This window comes from Punica granatum, unplaced genomic scaffold (genome assembly GCF_007655135.1).
Source record: "Punica granatum isolate Tunisia-2019 unplaced genomic scaffold, ASM765513v2 Contig00025, whole genome shotgun sequence".
NCBI lineage: Eukaryota > Viridiplantae > Streptophyta > Magnoliopsida > Myrtales > Lythraceae > Punica > Punica granatum.
In genome coordinates this window covers 50,630-66,688 of record NW_022204043.1, presented here as the reverse complement: position 1 = coordinate 66,688, position 16,059 = coordinate 50,630, and the positions used below count along the sequence as shown (strand labels likewise).

The 16,059-nt window shown below is 38.2% G+C and overlaps 2 protein-coding genes across 3 annotated transcripts; one reads left to right on the top strand and one right to left on the bottom strand.

The window, feature by feature from the left end:
* The first annotated feature begins 897 nt into the window (after positions 1–897).
* LOC116189836 lies at positions 898–1,704 on the top strand. Its single transcript, XM_031519576.1, has 3 exons — positions 898–1,022; positions 1,125–1,274; positions 1,379–1,704. Exons 1-3 carry the CDS (start codon positions 948–950, stop codon positions 1,511–1,513), a joined length of 360 nt encoding a protein of 119 aa, XP_031375436.1. The 5' UTR covers positions 898–947; the 3' UTR covers positions 1,514–1,704.
* LOC116189835 (L-arabinokinase-like) lies at positions 1,465–12,714 on the bottom strand. Of its 2 annotated transcripts, XM_031519574.1 has the most exons (29): positions 12,375–12,713; positions 11,623–11,730; positions 10,978–11,046; positions 10,727–10,810; positions 10,546–10,622; positions 10,055–10,121; positions 9,375–9,432; positions 9,203–9,270; positions 9,063–9,125; positions 8,489–8,542; positions 8,282–8,384; positions 8,096–8,205; positions 7,749–7,868; positions 7,469–7,525; positions 7,187–7,359; positions 6,929–7,097; positions 6,605–6,688; positions 6,145–6,270; positions 5,809–5,939; positions 5,632–5,713; positions 4,737–4,824; positions 4,210–4,253; positions 3,995–4,090; positions 3,832–3,908; positions 3,282–3,485; positions 2,878–3,043; positions 2,453–2,524; positions 1,975–2,178; positions 1,465–1,866 (listed from the first exon to the last, which is right to left on the bottom strand). In XM_031519574.1, exons 1-29 carry the CDS (start codon positions 12,480–12,482, stop codon positions 1,744–1,746), a joined length of 2,985 nt encoding a protein of 994 aa, XP_031375434.1. In that variant the 5' UTR covers positions 12,483–12,713; the 3' UTR covers positions 1,465–1,743. The 2 variants fall into 2 exon arrangements, with proteins under 2 accessions (XP_031375434.1, XP_031375435.1); XM_031519575.1 differs by lacking the exons at positions 5,632–5,713; positions 5,809–5,939 and having other exon boundaries at positions 12,375–12,714.
* Positions 12,715–16,059: the final 3,345 nt, after the last annotated feature.

Below are 16,059 nucleotides of genomic sequence, written 5' to 3'. Positions count from 1 at the left end.
GCTCACACTAAAAATCTAATATTTTTTTTTACTAAAATTTAAGGAACAAAGAAGTAAAGACCATTTATGAGATCTTTCACTGCGGTCTCCCTCTCCCATAACCGCCAATTTGTTTTCCCACTCAAATAAAACCAAAGAAAAAGAAAAGGTCGGGGCAAGAAATGATTTCCTGAACTGAGATCACCAAACCAGTTATGCGCTCGTGTAATAGTTGCTTGACACTTGCGTGTATTATATCATCATTTTGATAAAATTAGTGAGTTTATTAGCCATCCGCGGTAAGAGATTTTTTTAAATTAATAGTGGAGAGCTACCGTGAGAGCTGGTTTCGAAGGGTGACGGCCAGTCTTGAAGTGGACTCGGAGGCAGTGGCTCGCACTGCAACATCAGCAAATGGGTGGCTCGGGTTGGTATAGTGCATTGTCGAGGGATGATAGGAGCATAAAGACGGGATTGTCATGGGTCATACACTCATACCTATCAAAAAGAGAATGTACGTACTAATTGGCTGGCAAACTATGTGCTCTCTTGCTCGTAACAACTCTACACGTGGTGTTGCCTGATCTCTTGCTGTTGGGGTATAATATAACTATGCTCTCTATATCTCGTTTTCATATTTCGTCTTTGTATTATGTACCGTTTTATTTTTAATGCATTCGGCCTTTGTGCCACCCCGTATTACAAAAGAAATAAAAAAAAAAACAAGGGGAAAATTAACCATGTCAGCCTCTCTCATTCGCCGGTTAATGTTTCATCGGGCAATAATTTCCCGCAGGGGCAGACTGCAGAGGATAGCTTGTTCATAAAGACATGATTATTACTGCCAGAATGGCCGAATGGACATGTCCTTGGCAAATGTAATATAAAGAGCTCTTCTTCATTTCACCCTTCTGTGGCCAAAACCTCCATTTCTTCCTGTCTTCTCCTTCTTCTATCTCAGAGTGGCAATGGAGCAAAAATCAGACACCAACGTTAGCATGACTGAAGGAGGAGACACCGTCAAGATCCTCTTGAAAACTCAGGTCTCTCTGCCAATGTTTCTCTCTTCCTTTCTCATTACACCTTCGATGTCTGCCTTTCTGACGTACGTATGTGCAAAATGTTTTCCGTTCTTAAAATCGCAGGGTCAGCGTAAGGTATGCTGTCAAATGAATCGGAGCTGCCAACTAGAGCGGCTTTTCCGGACATTCTGTACCATGATGGACCTCGACTACCGGTTCGTCGAGTTCCTCCACAATGGACATCGTGTCTTTGGGTCCAGCTCTCCGGATCAAGTGACTAACCGACTGCCCTTCGACATTAATTGCATGTCATGCACCGTTTTATGTTTTTAAATCGAGAGAAATAACCATAAGCTCCTGCTGCTTTCGATGTGTAGCTCGATCTGGACGAAGCAGAAGCTGACGAAGGTATGATCGAGATCGATGCCTTTGTGCGCCAAATGGGAGGTTGTCCCAGACGATATGAAGGCCGAGAAATCGCTGATTTCTCGAAGAATATTATTAACTACTAATCATAATCAAGCATGCGCTCAGAAGAAGTTAAGCTACGATTGACAGCTTTTGTGTTATTAGTTATCGCAGGTAGACTAGACAGCTAATGTAATCCTTATAACCCGAAGTGAGCTGACCTGCTAAGTCTCTTGCATCTAAATTCAGCGGTGCTTATGCCGTCGAATGGTATCGATAAGTATTTTTGTATGTATACGTCCAACGTATTGTTCTCTACACTGCTATTTGGTTACTAAACTAGCTTGGAAGAGCTTCGGCGACAGACTTTCAGGTACCCAAACTTCCCGGCGCCGGGGGATGAGCCCTCAAAGATGAAGGGCAGATACCCTGTTGCAGCTTTATATTTCTGCTGAACCTGCATGATATTAGTCGGTATATTAAAGACAGGACATGATGGCTAGTTTCTTGTCCCGGGATTTGTTGGCTTTAACATATCACCCGAGTAGATGGATAAAATTCTTACCTCGAGAATCTGTTGACTGCTCCTCAAGCAATTCCTCCCGACCACACAGACTGTCCCACCTGATCCCCCACCAGTAATCTTTGCTCCGTAGAGAGTCCCATCCTCAGATTTAGGCCTCTTCCAGTGCTGCATTTCCTGCACTAACTGGACCAGCCTATCGGTCCCATCAGAACCGAGTCCACAGGCGCTGTAGCTGTAATGGCACTGCGAATAATTGTTGAACAGATAGCGAGCTGAGAATCTAATGTCATAGTTAGACCGATCTCCAGTTTCTTCTTTTTTTATCTTCTAATCCACGAAATATAATTTAAAGACCTCTGCTCTTCAAGTTTTCGGAAAACAAAATATCGTGAAGTCCAGCTCAAAAATTAAACGTCTCTTGCTATAGGTATCTCTAGCCAGGTGAGAATCTATTATATTTGTGTGGAAGGAAGCACTATGCATGTAAAATTTCAAATACTGTAAATTCGGTGAGTACCTGATACAGAAGCTCCCCAAGGGCCGTAAGCTGCTCGTCTGAGCTTACTGAAGTAAGTAGAGCCTTGAAAGCCTACCAAATATTGACAAAGACATAATAAATCTCTATTTTGGGTATCAACCAACAAGAACATTCGATAAAATAAGAGCATTCAGGATTTCAGATCCTCCATTATTGGGCCGCCAAAGCCGTTCAAATGCTTAGATCTAATCTTGACCCGATCCAACAGAATCATTTTCAAAATAAGAAGCCACAATATCCTTTAACTGGACTGCTATGTCAGGATGGATTTATTTTGCATCCTAAAAGAGTACACTCCGTCCAACTCCTGAATGAGAGCCACAGTATTAACTTCAGTACGTTAAGTTCATAAGATGACAAGATTGAATAACAAGAAGTTCCAGCACCAATATCTAAGTACTCACCTTGACTCTGAAATTTTCATATATCGGATGTCTAGCAGAGGCTCGAACTCCATAAGCGCGCTTAGGATCAATAACCGTGACCGTGTCATGGTGATCAGTGTATTTCTCCAAAAATGCCTCACCAAATATAGACTCGGGAAGGACATTAGCATAGAGAGCTTCGTATCTGTCAGTTATGCAAAAGAACAGCCAAATTAATGAGCTTTAATAATTCGTGCAATGATACAATGGTCTACCATGAGTCAGTTAATTTGCAAATACAGCTTGCCTAGATCGGTCTGGCAAGTGGTCTCCGTGTAAAACCAGTTTCACTGACCAATCCAGTCTTTGTAACTATGCGTGATACTTTCTTTCTCATTCAACAGTTCTAGAAACAAAGCCATCATGAAGGGAGACTAGGCTACCTGTGAGGTGTTAGGTTACACAAATAATCTAATGACGCTTCGTTTTCCAGTAATTCGACCCCATCCTCCTCCACTTCATCAGGATTTAAGCCATTTTCAGTACTTGAAAAGGAGCGGGAGAGCTTTGTTGATGCCGTGGACTTAATCATCTCTCTTCCCATGAAGGCACCTATTCTAACCGAGCCATAATCTCCACCTCCAATACTGCCCAATGGAATTCACGTTTACTGTTAGTATAAGACAGTCGGAAAAGAATGTAAGAGGTTAAACCATTTGTTTATGTTTTGCTGATGCTTCCAGAACATGCTTCAGTCTCACTATGCAAGAACAAAATTATAGCATTGATTCTGCTTTCAGATTTCCAGTGCTTTTGGGTTAAAAAAAAAAAAAGAAGAAGAAGAAAAGAAAAAAGCTCTAGTAATGAGAATTAGAATTCTGAACAGTGGGGGTTTCCAATGAGGACTTCGGGAACTGAGATATTAAATTTTTTATTTTAAAGCACTAGAAATATGTTTAAAAAAAAAAACCAAAGGAATCGGGGAAGTGGCACCTGTGTCGAATTCCCGAATCAATTCCCCAAAACCGTATGTGAGTGGGGATCTCCACAAGCCCGAGTACCTCAGCAGGCTGCATTATATGACAAATTCATATTATTTTCTTTCCTTCAGTTTTACAGAATAAAATTTCCACTGCATAGCAGAAATAATGCGTACCTGACAAACCATTGCAAGGAGTTTATTCGTTTCACCACATGCGGAGGTCATCTGGTCCATCACACCGCACGGAGCTCCCACAATGTGGTTCTCAACCTATTAACATTTTTGAGTAATTAATAGAGATAGCACAACCATAATGAATTTATCAAAATAGAAAGTAGAGAGTAAAAGTAAAACTTATTTCATTGAGAAGGTGTTGTGACAACACAAACCTTTTGGCATAGCAGAGCAAGCTTTCTTGGACTGATATCTAACCCTGCAACACTCAAAAATACGGCACAATCATATGATCAGAGTGCCATAAGTCCAAAGTCCTCTTATAATAGAAAAGGGACATTATTGCGACTGAATCTATACCAGCAATCGTCAGTAGGAACTAAGCTACTATTTTTCAAATCTTAAGCAGTGAAAATATATTTCAAATAAACTATTAGTGGCCAGCTTTCCTCCATAACAAAGTCGAGAAACTAGTTCTCCATGAAAGAATAAGATATTCAGGAGCAGGTCCTCAGGTAAATCATGAAAAATGTAGCAGCCAATAGAAAAAATTGCTGCAAACAATAGAAAGGATTTGACAGGTTTATGCGCACAATTTCTCCTAATACAGAGGATTTCAAAGTTATCCTTCATTTCAAAGTTATCCTTCACATGAAAGGCGTCTTTCACTTGCTGCATGTTGAAATTCGATATTTGTCGAGGAAGAAGAATGCAACTTGCAAAAAGGACAGAGAAAAATCACCATGAGCAGCAGCAATGCCAGACATGCTAGCAACCTCTACTGAGGCAGACGAAGATACACCTTTGCCTTCTGGAACAGCAGAAGAGACCTGAAGATGCAACATGAGATAGTCAGTGTAAAAATCCCAGCTTCTCATTCTCTTGTACTGGAAAATAAAAAAATAATTAAAAGAAATGTCCCATTGCAACTCCCAGGACATTCACAGAATATTTTGTCATCTTAATACACATTGAAAAGTGTGATTCATCCTTTTTCACAAAACAATTGGGAACTAAAGAAGTTCCATTAGTGACCCTAAACAGAAAAATTTCATGCATCAAGCGTTTGAATAGAAGATGATCTGTTTGACTAGCCCCTGAATGCTTATGCTGCACTTTTTTAAGACACTGAAATGTCAAGGATGCTATCTATGGAGATAGCTGTGGAAAGAGTGACTTCTAGTAACAAGGATCATCACTACTTATCTGAGCTTGCTAGGAACAATGTAGACAAAGATCATCAAAATTAGCAAAGGCAGCAAAGTCAATTTTTTGAAGTATTTATTTGTTCGCAGAGAACATGTTGCTATAAATCTAATACAGAGAGTTCACAGAATACAAAATTATGATAACGAATACATGAAAAAACATATAGCAAAGTATGATGTCATGCTTGATCCATGGAATACATATCTTTAGATCCTTTGCGTTTAAATGGTACAAAAGCAAGGACAGCAAATGCAGAAAAGCTGCACATAAATTAAAATCTCTTCACAAATTCAGAAAGGTCAATTAGAAGGGAAGTATAAAGAAAGAACCGCAAAACAAACAAAACATAATGAGAAGTAAACAAGGAATTTTTCTTTTCAATGGTAAGTAAAATGATCATTGATAAAATATCTGGGAAGACTTCTTACCAGCATACTAATGCTATCCTCAAAGCGTACACCTAATTCTGTTATTAAAACTAGAATTGTCCCAGCAACGTATGCTGCCCATCTACAATTGGAAACACATGACCATTTAATGTTATCTCCAGCTAAGAGACATTACCTTTTCTGAAAACAAAAATAACCACCATGACTAGGACATACTTTTGTGATGGATCTCGAGCAAAGTATTTCTTTGCTTTCTCATAAGATATTGGCTTCCCATCCTCCATAAAATCAGACAAATCCATGTCAAAAGTTGGGCCACGATTGCTCAGTTCTGATCCGTAGGATACCTTAACATAACCAATATGCACAAATAAACAGCTTAACAGTTAATACTCTCAGATTGCTTTAGCCCTCAGAAAGCATTTTAGCATTCCCTTCACGGAGAAGAAAATTTTCTAGTGTAACATCACTTTTAGAGAGCTAGAACAAGTCTTTTCAATTATGAAGATATTGAAACAGGCAGAGTAGTTGTACTCTTATTCAGATACATACAATTTGGAGAACGGGGGTTGGTCCTTGTCCTTTGGCTTGTTGCCGGGCTAGGGCATGTTTCCAGAGCCTATGTTTAGATGGGTTATTCCTCTGAACAGCAACATGGCAAGCTTCTCTGATAGGCATCTGAGATATAGAGATAAAGGGAGAAACACTTAGAGCCTGACTTTATCATGTTTCTCAATGATATTATCCAAGCAGCTACGACCTTTGAGATCAACAGAAATGATATTGCTTAATGTTTGTGACTAAGAGCTTTGTACTCAAAATCATTTTCTTTGCATACTAATGTTTAGCAGAGTCGCTCGTTCAATGTTTATGAAAAGCCAAATGAACCTCACTAATATAGTATGTGCCTCAGACCCCAAATTATCTGGTTTTCTGATTCAGATCAACATCCTATGACTAATGTATGTTGTAGTATAAGTGTGATCTCTAGAAGAAACAGATATCAACTTACCTGCAAAACAAGGCTTCCTGAATAGTCTGCGATTCCTCCCATCACATCCAATCTTCCAGGTGCCCTGGTCACAAAGATGTCTTCCTGTTTGTGTTGACACAATAAACAGTTGGATTTTTACTGGTCATCTAGCTATTATCATCACCATCATAAAGGATTTCCAAAGTATTGAGAGAAATAAGACAAGGGGGAACTTTAATCTGCAAATTGAAGTTGAATCAAGACCAAACTAAGTTCTGCAAATCACGCTTCATATGCAAACGGAAAAAAAGAAAGGGAGAAATATAAAGCTAAAAGGACATTCTAATAAGACAGAATCAAGACCTCCCAATTGAAGAGTCCAGCAGCTGCCTTCCGCTCACGCATCTGTCGCTTCTCAGTATTTTTTATAGAATCATTTGTGGCATTTAGCCCAGCCAAACTCTTTAAGAAACTCTTTGTATCAGATAAACCCTGAATATCTCCATGAATAATCTCAAGATCTTCATCATACCTATCATTATGTGGAAAGTAGAGTACTAATGAAACCAATTTATTGACTTTGCATTAAACTTGGCAAAACACAAACTGAACAAAACTTACAAGTCCATTTGGGAAATTCTTTCATTTGCTTCAAATTTAGGGGACCCAGTACTGAGACTCAGTTCATTTTCAGCATTTGCATACCACTCAGGAATGCATAGATCTCGTCCCGGGGCCCGTTGTAGTTGATAGCCAAGAACTATGGCATCTCGCAATCTTCTTGCCCCACTAAGCTATATAATTATCATAAAATCTGAATTAGAAACTTGGGCGGGTAGGTTAGATACTCCAGCAGAAAGATATCCATGACATAATAAGATAGAACAGTGCAAAATTCATTACCTTATCCGATGCATAATTTTTTCCAACAGCTGTCTCCTGCAAGATGTGAGCCGCCACCTACAATTCAAGTATCATTGCTGTCAGAAAGTACTCCACCCAAAACCACTAAAAGAAATGTCAACTGGAGACAACGATAACTTCACGATCAAAACACTATAACAACAATGAAGCTTAACAATACACCTAAAGCATAGCTGTTTATTTGATTTTATTACTCATAATCAAGAGCAAAATATTTAAAAGGGTGTTAAAATTTTAAACTATATTTAGCAAATATTACCTCGCCACCATTAATTCCTCCCTCATAGCATGGTTTCAGATTGATGGCATGCTCAAGATAAGGCTTCCAATGGCCAACAAGTAAATCCCTCCTGATCATCTCCACACCAGCTTGATAGTACTGCGGAAAAGATTTAACTACATGTCATCCATTGAACATATGTTCATATTATATAAGCATAAATAGAGTATCATGCATCGTTTGTTTGACATTTAAATAAATTCTACAAGATCATCAATTTGACATCCGCAAAAACTGAGAAAATAAACCGACAGTAATTAATATCTAACTTTCATTTGCAAAGGTGAGAAGACCAGAAATGAGAAAACATACAGAAGAATCAGTACCTCTAGCATGTTTCTCAAAAAAGGTTCTTCGTTAAAATAATCTCGGCGCACAAAGACAAAGGGGAGCTTGTATGCAAGAGCTTCACTCACAGTACCATATCCAATTTTACCTGAAACAATGAAAATAGCATGAGGTACCTTCAAAATTTATAATAATAACCTCAGACACCGAGATTATGTACTCACCAAGCATGCAGTCAGAAGCTGCAATAAGATCGGGTGTGTATGCATCTTTTGCAAGCTTTATGAAATTTGGTGGAAGGTCTTCGCTTTCGGAGGCACCACATACCTAGACAAATGAGCAGTACAACCCATGTAAAAGAGAAAGCTTACAACTCTGAAAGTTAACAACCACATTATGCTTGCAGCATATGGAAAAATGCCAGCAAGTACCAGGCACAGCCACCCGGAAGGCAAGTATCTCTCCTCCAACTTCCAGCCTGATGGCTGCAGGAAAGAAAAAATTTCTTCAGATACATCACTAATCAGGGATTTCCCTTTCATGGAAGTATTTGCAATTTTCAAATCCAACAATCTGTAAATTGATGACAACAAAGAATACTAGTAAACAATACTCCACCATAAAATAGCATACTAAGCAAAAAGTAAATATATATATATATATATATACACACACACACATATATATTCTTTTAATGTGTCAGTTAGATGGCTGCTTCCTCAAAGGTGCATCATCTGAAAAATTAGATAAGTTGCACTGTGTGAACAATGACCAACAGTCCAAGTGCCAATGTCAGCAAACATACATATTATTTAGGAAAATTATACCACAAGAAATAAACGGAATTCTTATGCTACTTGTCAGCGTTCAAATCAGACTGATTGGGAGGGAAAGAGTGATGGCATTATAAATTACTCAACTGAAAGGAATTTGATTTAGTAAAACCTAAGGAACTTATACAAATTCATTTTCAATAGTCAAAAATATATAAAGTGGTAAACCCACCTGTCCACCAAAATTGAGGATAACCACCTTCACATGCTCTCCAATTCCAAGTTCCTCTCTCACCTAAAAAAAGGTTTTTGAGATGCTATTACACATTATATTACATCAGTAAGGTATTAGCTTGAGTTTTTTATTCAAACCTCCTTACGGGATCTGTGCAACCTCCTCACCACCAAAGGTACGTCTATAACATCACGGAAAGCAGGCACTAGGAGAGCAACACATTCAGTAAAAGGCAATTTATTAACAATTTGAAACTGATACAAGCAAAAAAACCCTTTCTATTTGAATTAAGGAAGGTTAGCAACATACTTGGGCAGTATCCTGGAAGGCGGATTAAGAATTCACAGTGTGAATAATCTTCTGCAATCTGCATGGAACATTATGAGGAATTAATGCATTCAAGAAATAAAGAGAACATTTTCCCGAACTGGTCATAAAAACTGGAGGTTCATAAAGATCCACGTGGAGTGGATCGTTGAGAGGGGAGGCATATAAATTGATGGCTTTGTCTCTGCACCAATGAAATGGTACATAATTCATATCACGGCAAACATTATGAAAGGGTTACTGGGGGTGAGATGTCAGCACACAAGATTATAGGAACAGAAGCCCACTGAAAAGCATTAAGAGAAGTTTGGCCTACTTAGAAAGAGCAACCGGAAGATCATCAAGCAAAAAATAGTGAATGATTCACTCAAAAAGCTTACGTGGGATCCCGCCACTATTTATAGCAGGTAGTAACAATCTCATATTCTAGAGTTGAAATCAAAGGAATTTTGCCTGTAAGTGCAAATTCTTGATCTAAACCTTTTAGAAGGTTCTATGTTCAATGTTATGCATCTAATGCATTTTACCTATGGCTAAGCTAGATAAGATGAGTAACCTGCATTTTACATATGGCTAAGCTAGGTAAGATGTATAACCTGCCATAATCAAGCATCTATTTTTTGGTAAACAAGTACGGATGAAGTTATGTGAATAAAGGTAACCTGCCAAACTATCTTGCGATGATGATTTCCAGCAGCCATGACATACTCTGCGTAGATAAAATCCCAACTGCACAGTCCAAAAGAAGACAGTGGAGCAGAGGTTAGAGATATTTCAAGTGCTTATTACTTGATTAGTATGTAAAGAGCTAGTTTGTTCAGGCTAAATCAGGCTTATCAATATTCAAACCAAAATTTGCAAATAGATAATAGATATCATTTGAGTATCTGTAGCAGAGTTTTTGCATATAGGACTCAGATGATTACTGCCTCGAAAACGAATTACATATTTCCCAAAATAAATTTGGGTCTTACTCACAGGAATGAAATGGATTCTACAAAAATAGAAAAGTACTTAGCCAAGGAAAATAGATCCTAACTATGCTAATAAAATGAAAAAAAGGAAGATAGCAGTTTAAGTCCCAGGCGCGAGGGGCTTCTATACAACTCTTAACTAGCTAAGAAAGTAAAAAGTGTCAGCAATGAAAATTCACCTGAAGTTAGTCACACAGACAGACCGAATTCCAGCATCTGCTGCAGCACGACATGCAACTGGAACAACATCTGAAACCTGTTCCAGTAAAAGAAGATTCAACCAGATCCTTCGACTGTTAATTCAACATACTGCTCCAATAAAAAGCTAATGCAGAAAGGAAACCATAGCAGAGACAGTACCACCAGGTCGGCCTTGATGGATTTTAGCCACTCCACTTCTGTCGTTAATATAGAATCTCGGGGTACAACAGCTGTCTCGGAGTACTAGTCAAGCCAATAGTAGGAGGGTGCATCAGAAACGGTGTAAAGATATACTAGCAAAACCCAACAAACTTGCGTCAAATTTGCTTCACTTTAATATTAAATCCATGAGAAGAAACCATAGCTGCATCAGTAACATTGCCACTAAGAACATAACTAATCCAATTTACCTTCTCCAGGGAAGCAAGGCGATCCACTGTTAATGCATCTGCCTGAACTGCTCCACAGTCTAGAAGCACCTACTCGAGCAGAATAACTAATTCAGCTCTAGAAGGTCCATAAAAAAAATCAATAAGAAAAAAAGAAAAGGGCTTCTTATGCAATATAAATAGTAATACATAAATCTTAAATGACTAAAGGTATGAATTGTGATCTAACTAGCTTGTCTTAGTTATTCAGGGGCTGGAAGTGCTCTGCAACTGTGCAACTCTTGTGCTTTTGAGATATATACTCTACAGATCAGAAACTATTTATACTCCTCTTCTGCAACAGCGCAACCCATTTTCTAACAATAATAGCAATTAAATGCCCTATTGCAAGGGCAAACAAAATAGCATTAGATAATTAAGAAGTCAATGCATGTTGCCATTCAAAACAGCTTGATCGACAAAAATCTCAAAGCCCCTATAAGGTTTGATTATGAATGCATTATTACTTCAAAACAAAGCAATCAACCTAGGAGAGAACATAACTATTAAACTGCGAAATCAGCCCAAGTAAATATTGACAAAAGGAATCAAGACTGAATATGTGACATTAAACATTATATTTGTCACCGTTGTTTAGAAAGAGCAACGCACAGTTCTATGAATTACCTTGCGAATGAAGAGCCTGGGTGACTGAATTTCAGAGGTAAAAACAAAGTCCGGAGCACCGGTCACGGCATGCACAATGTGTCCCGCATTAATAAGGTGTCTAACAACCTAAGGATTTTCCACGAGTGACAATTGTCAGACACGATCCCAAAGTAGCAACAGAATATTGCTCCAATTAAATGGGAAAAAAGAAAGAAAAACAATGAACAGGTTAGTGCCAATCACATTGTTGACGCTCACTGATTTCTAAGCGGAGCAATGAACATGGAGCTTGATATTCTTGAAAAACCTTCTTCATGATTAACATCAGAATAAAACTAGACTTAAGCAGAAGCATAGACAGTCTCAGTTCATTGATTGATGCTCAAAACATTCCACAGCTTCGAAATCATTCTGGAAATCGCCTGAATGATCGCACTAACGGGCACAATCCGAGACCAAGAACTAACACGACAAGACCTTCTGCATGCTACTGATTATGCCACCAACAATAAAACAGAGAAAAAGATGGACTCTTTTCAACACTTGGGTCGACTAATCCCATAGCAGGCACCTGAAAAACAGGAAGATGACTCCGTCGACTTCATCAAGAACTCATCCAAAGATCATCTCCGGGTCCATCGACAACTTCCCTGCTTCGAAATTTACCAAATTCCCCACTTCCCAACAAAGGGGAATCGAATCTTGGGGAGCGTAGAAACAGAGGAAGTCGGCAAAAGAAGAAATTTCGAGGTCAGAGAAGCAGCAGGTACCTCGACGACCCTAGTGGCGTGGCCGAAACCGTGGCCGGTAACGTAGTAGGCGAAGACGAGGGGGCGGTGCTTCCTCACTCCGTCACCCTTCTGCTCTATGCCCACCATGGTTTCAGAAGCTTCTCGTGATCGAGGCAGAGTGAGTGAGCTTGGAAGGAGAGGGGAAGGAGACTGGAGACGGGGCTGAGAAGAGCAGTGAGGAGGAAGATGATGTTATGCTGTTTCTTGATATGGCATGGGGATGAGCGCAAGCAAAAGCAAGAGAAGGATCAGTTAAGGGCAGGATCAGAGCGATTGATCGCTGCTGACGAGGAGACGTCGCCATCGGCATTTTATCCATTTGCCCGCGGCGCCGGCGCGTATTTATATCTTTCAGGTTGTTAGTCCCACGCAACCATTTTCCTTTATTTTCCGGATAATAATAAGACAAAAATAATATTAAAAAAATAGGAAAAAGAAACATATTTTTATTTCACCTAGGAAAAAATTCAAGGTTTGGACTCGCTGATAAGCTAAGCTGACAACAAGTAATAGATCTAGGGTTCAATTCTCTCGGAAGTCGACATCTGGAATTTAATTGGCGGGCCCCAAGTCGTATAATACATCGCCCGGTGGACTAGTCGGTTGCTACGGCGCTGGACACCATCGACAGTAAAAAAAAAAGGAGAGGAAAAAATTAAAGGTGAACAATGCTGAATTCCCGAGTTATATGATGTTCTTGTTGGGTCATGCGGGTTCTCCTTAATAATTATGACGTGGAGAATTGATACTTTCGTGTCTAGTCAATCATCAATTTTTCCGATATAATGAGTCGCATGCGTTGCATTTGACATCTTTTAGGACGAAAGGTCATTTGATCTTACAAAAGAAATCAAATGATAAGATTACCCTCGGCAATTGCTGGGGGTAAGTAATGGGTTCCGATGGTGGTATTTTTTTCGCTCGGTAAGTTCCGATGGTGGTTGCCGGCGAGACACCAGCGTCGAAACCCATTACCCCTGGAAAGTGTGGAGGTTTTTCTTTTAATTTTTATTTTACAATTTTTTATTTCATGATTTTTCTAATCAGGCCAGATGATCTTTTGCTCTTTAAAAAAAGTCTCATGCCATGCATGTGATCCCATTTTAGTCGGAGAATTGACGAGGAGCCAAAGCGTACAGTTTTCTATTTTTCATGGAGGTTGGGGACAATTGTGCAAAATCAAAAAGTATCTCATAATCTAGAGGAACCTGCATTTATCTTAAAATAAAAAAAATATTTCGTACTAAAATGACTTGGCGGTTCGACGCTTATTTAAGCAAGGTTTTAGGTTCGAGTCGTTGTGAATGCAGAAAATTTACGTTGGAATGGCTTTACCTCTTAATAGACCGACTCGATTTGACTGAATTAATTAAACTCCAATTGAATTTTCGAATACCAAAATTTACAGGAAATTTTTTTTGATATATATATATATATTTGGGTCAAATTTCAAAGATAAAGAAGGTAACTTTTTTTGGCTTTTATATCTGTATGTATAAGATAAGATATTCCGAATAGGATATAATCAATTATATTATTCATTTACGAGATTTCACATTCTGAAAATATTATATCTTTTTCGGATGAAAATTTTGATATTCGAAAATTTAATTAGATCCCGACTAATCCAATTGAGTAGGATCGATCCACTAAGAAGTAACGCTCTCCCATCGTAAAAATTATAACATGACCCTGAACCATTGATAACATATCAGCATTAGAATATATCCCAATTTCATTTTTTTCCCCATTACTTCTTTACCACAACTTCCAGAGTCTGACTAATCGTTCCATTCTAAGTTCAAACTTTAGTTATTTATATTAAAGGGCAGTATATTCTCTCTCTCTTTTCCTTTTTCCTTTTTCCTTTTTCCCCCTCTGCTTGGTAGGGGAAGTATATTCTACTAGCATATGCAATGAGGAATATTCGTTAGTAAGAAACAGAAAAAGATTATTTATCAAAAACACCATCAGAAGAAACATATAAATATGAAAAACTAAATAATATTTGGACTTCGATCCCCTAGTTAAAAAAAAAAACCTGATATTTTATAATTATATTTCCATAAATTGTTAATTGTATGGGAACACGATTGTCTTTTGTTGCTCTCACCCTTTTTCTTCTTAAAGTATCAATTAGTGTACCTTTATATGTTCGTTGTTTCTAATTTATTGAAGAAAAAGTCATGTTTACCTTGGAAAATAATGTTAATTTTCATTAGAAGTAATGTTCATTATTTATAAATAAGTTTTTTTACTTAAAAAAAGTATATAATTAGTTTTTCATGTAAATAATTCATTAATTTATTGTTCGATCTATCGTTAAAATTTATAGATCTTGTAAGTTTTCTTAGAAGATGCTGGATCTTGATCAAGCTTTTATACGATAATCTAAATGACGATGGTTAACAAGATCCAAAGGAGATAATAATTGAGAAAATTTTCAAGCGCAATGTGTTGGTTTTTTGGCCATTCTTAATCGGTCACCAATGTTTAATGCATTCGGCATGATGACTTTCTGCCAAAGATACCCATTGTTCATTGAAAGAGCATGTCAGCTTACGCTGAAAGAGGGCAAGAATAGTGTTGGTTGGGGAGTAGGAGAAGTTCGAAATACGAGAGGTAAGGACGAAAATAGATATGAAAATTTCGGAGAATATTTATACATTCCTATCAAATTATCGATGGTTCGAGGAGTCACCTGCCTCCGTTATATATGCCGACTCCATGGCAGTATGAATCAAAAGTTTTCTCCATGCCCAGGCAAAGTTGAATTCAGATATTCGTTTAGAGAACGAGATCTCGACCTCCCTTATCCTCCAAAATATCTCTCTATCATCAATCAATAGGAGAACTCAAACTATGTCTACGTCGCAATTATTTGCGCTACAAGTATGAGAGAGCCCTAACTATTGTTCAACAGACGCATCAACTGCTTTGCTCGTATTATATCTTCGTCAATCCTGGACATTTCTAACACTGGTGGCCCTCCCTAGTTGCGTCCATGGAGTCATCGAAATCACGAAACGCACTTGGACACTCGATATGCAGGTTGGAAGGCCACTATCTCTTGCCAAGAAATTCATTTATTTTGCTGATCAAAATAAGAAAGGGCTAATATTTTCTTTTAGAAAAAAAAAACCTGAATTTGACTTTCTTCTTTTATTCAATCCGGCCTACATCTATCAACTTGTGTTGGTTCAAGTAATTCGGCACTTGTTTTCTTTAAACAAGTTCTTGAGTTCGAATATTGTGGATGGAGAAAATTCACTTTGGGAGAGTTTTATCTTTAATGGGTCGATTCGACTCGAACTGGATTAGTCAGGTCAATGGGTTTCCGAATATCTTGATACATACCAAAAAAAAATATAGATCTAGATTGTTATAATGGGAGAAAAAAAAAGTAATTGATGTAACTTTCAATCTCCCAAAAATGCCCATTGCATAATAAATAAATATTCTAAATTGTAAAAGGGAAGAAGCCTACCAACAAAAGTATTGGTTGAGTGGTAAGCAGTTCACTCCCGTAAGAAGGAGAACACAAGCTCGAATCCCGGGAAGCGCACTTGTTGGGAGGGAGAATATCCTTTAATGCTCGATCTCCCAACTAGATTAGTTAGATCACATTGGGTTCTGGATACCATGGTACACACCGAAAAAAAAG

What these genes read in the sequence shown, in the direction of transcription:
- LOC116189835 (XM_031519574.1), bottom strand. Translation starts at nt 12,482, where the DNA reads ATGGTGGGCATAGAGCAGAAGGGTGACGGAGTGAGGAAGCACCGCCCC. An exon ending in ACGCCACTAGGGTCGTCGAG is followed by an intron (nt 11,731 to 12,374) that starts GTACCTGCTGCT and finishes GAAAATCCTTAG; the next exon opens with GTTGTTAGACACCTTATTAA. An exon ending in GCTCGAGATCCATCACAAAA is followed by an intron (nt 5,714 to 5,808) that starts GTATGTCCTAGT and finishes TTCCAATTGTAG; the next exon opens with ATGGGCAGCATACGTTGCTG.
- LOC116189836 (XM_031519576.1), top strand. Translation starts at nt 948, where the DNA reads ATGGAGCAAAAATCAGACACCAACGTTAGCATGACTGAAGGAGGAGAC. An exon ending in AGATCCTCTTGAAAACTCAG is followed by an intron (nt 1,023 to 1,124) that starts GTCTCTCTGCCA and finishes TTAAAATCGCAG; the next exon opens with GGTCAGCGTAAGGTATGCTG. An exon ending in GGTCCAGCTCTCCGGATCAA is followed by an intron (nt 1,275 to 1,378) that starts GTGACTAACCGA and finishes TTCGATGTGTAG; the next exon opens with CTCGATCTGGACGAAGCAGA.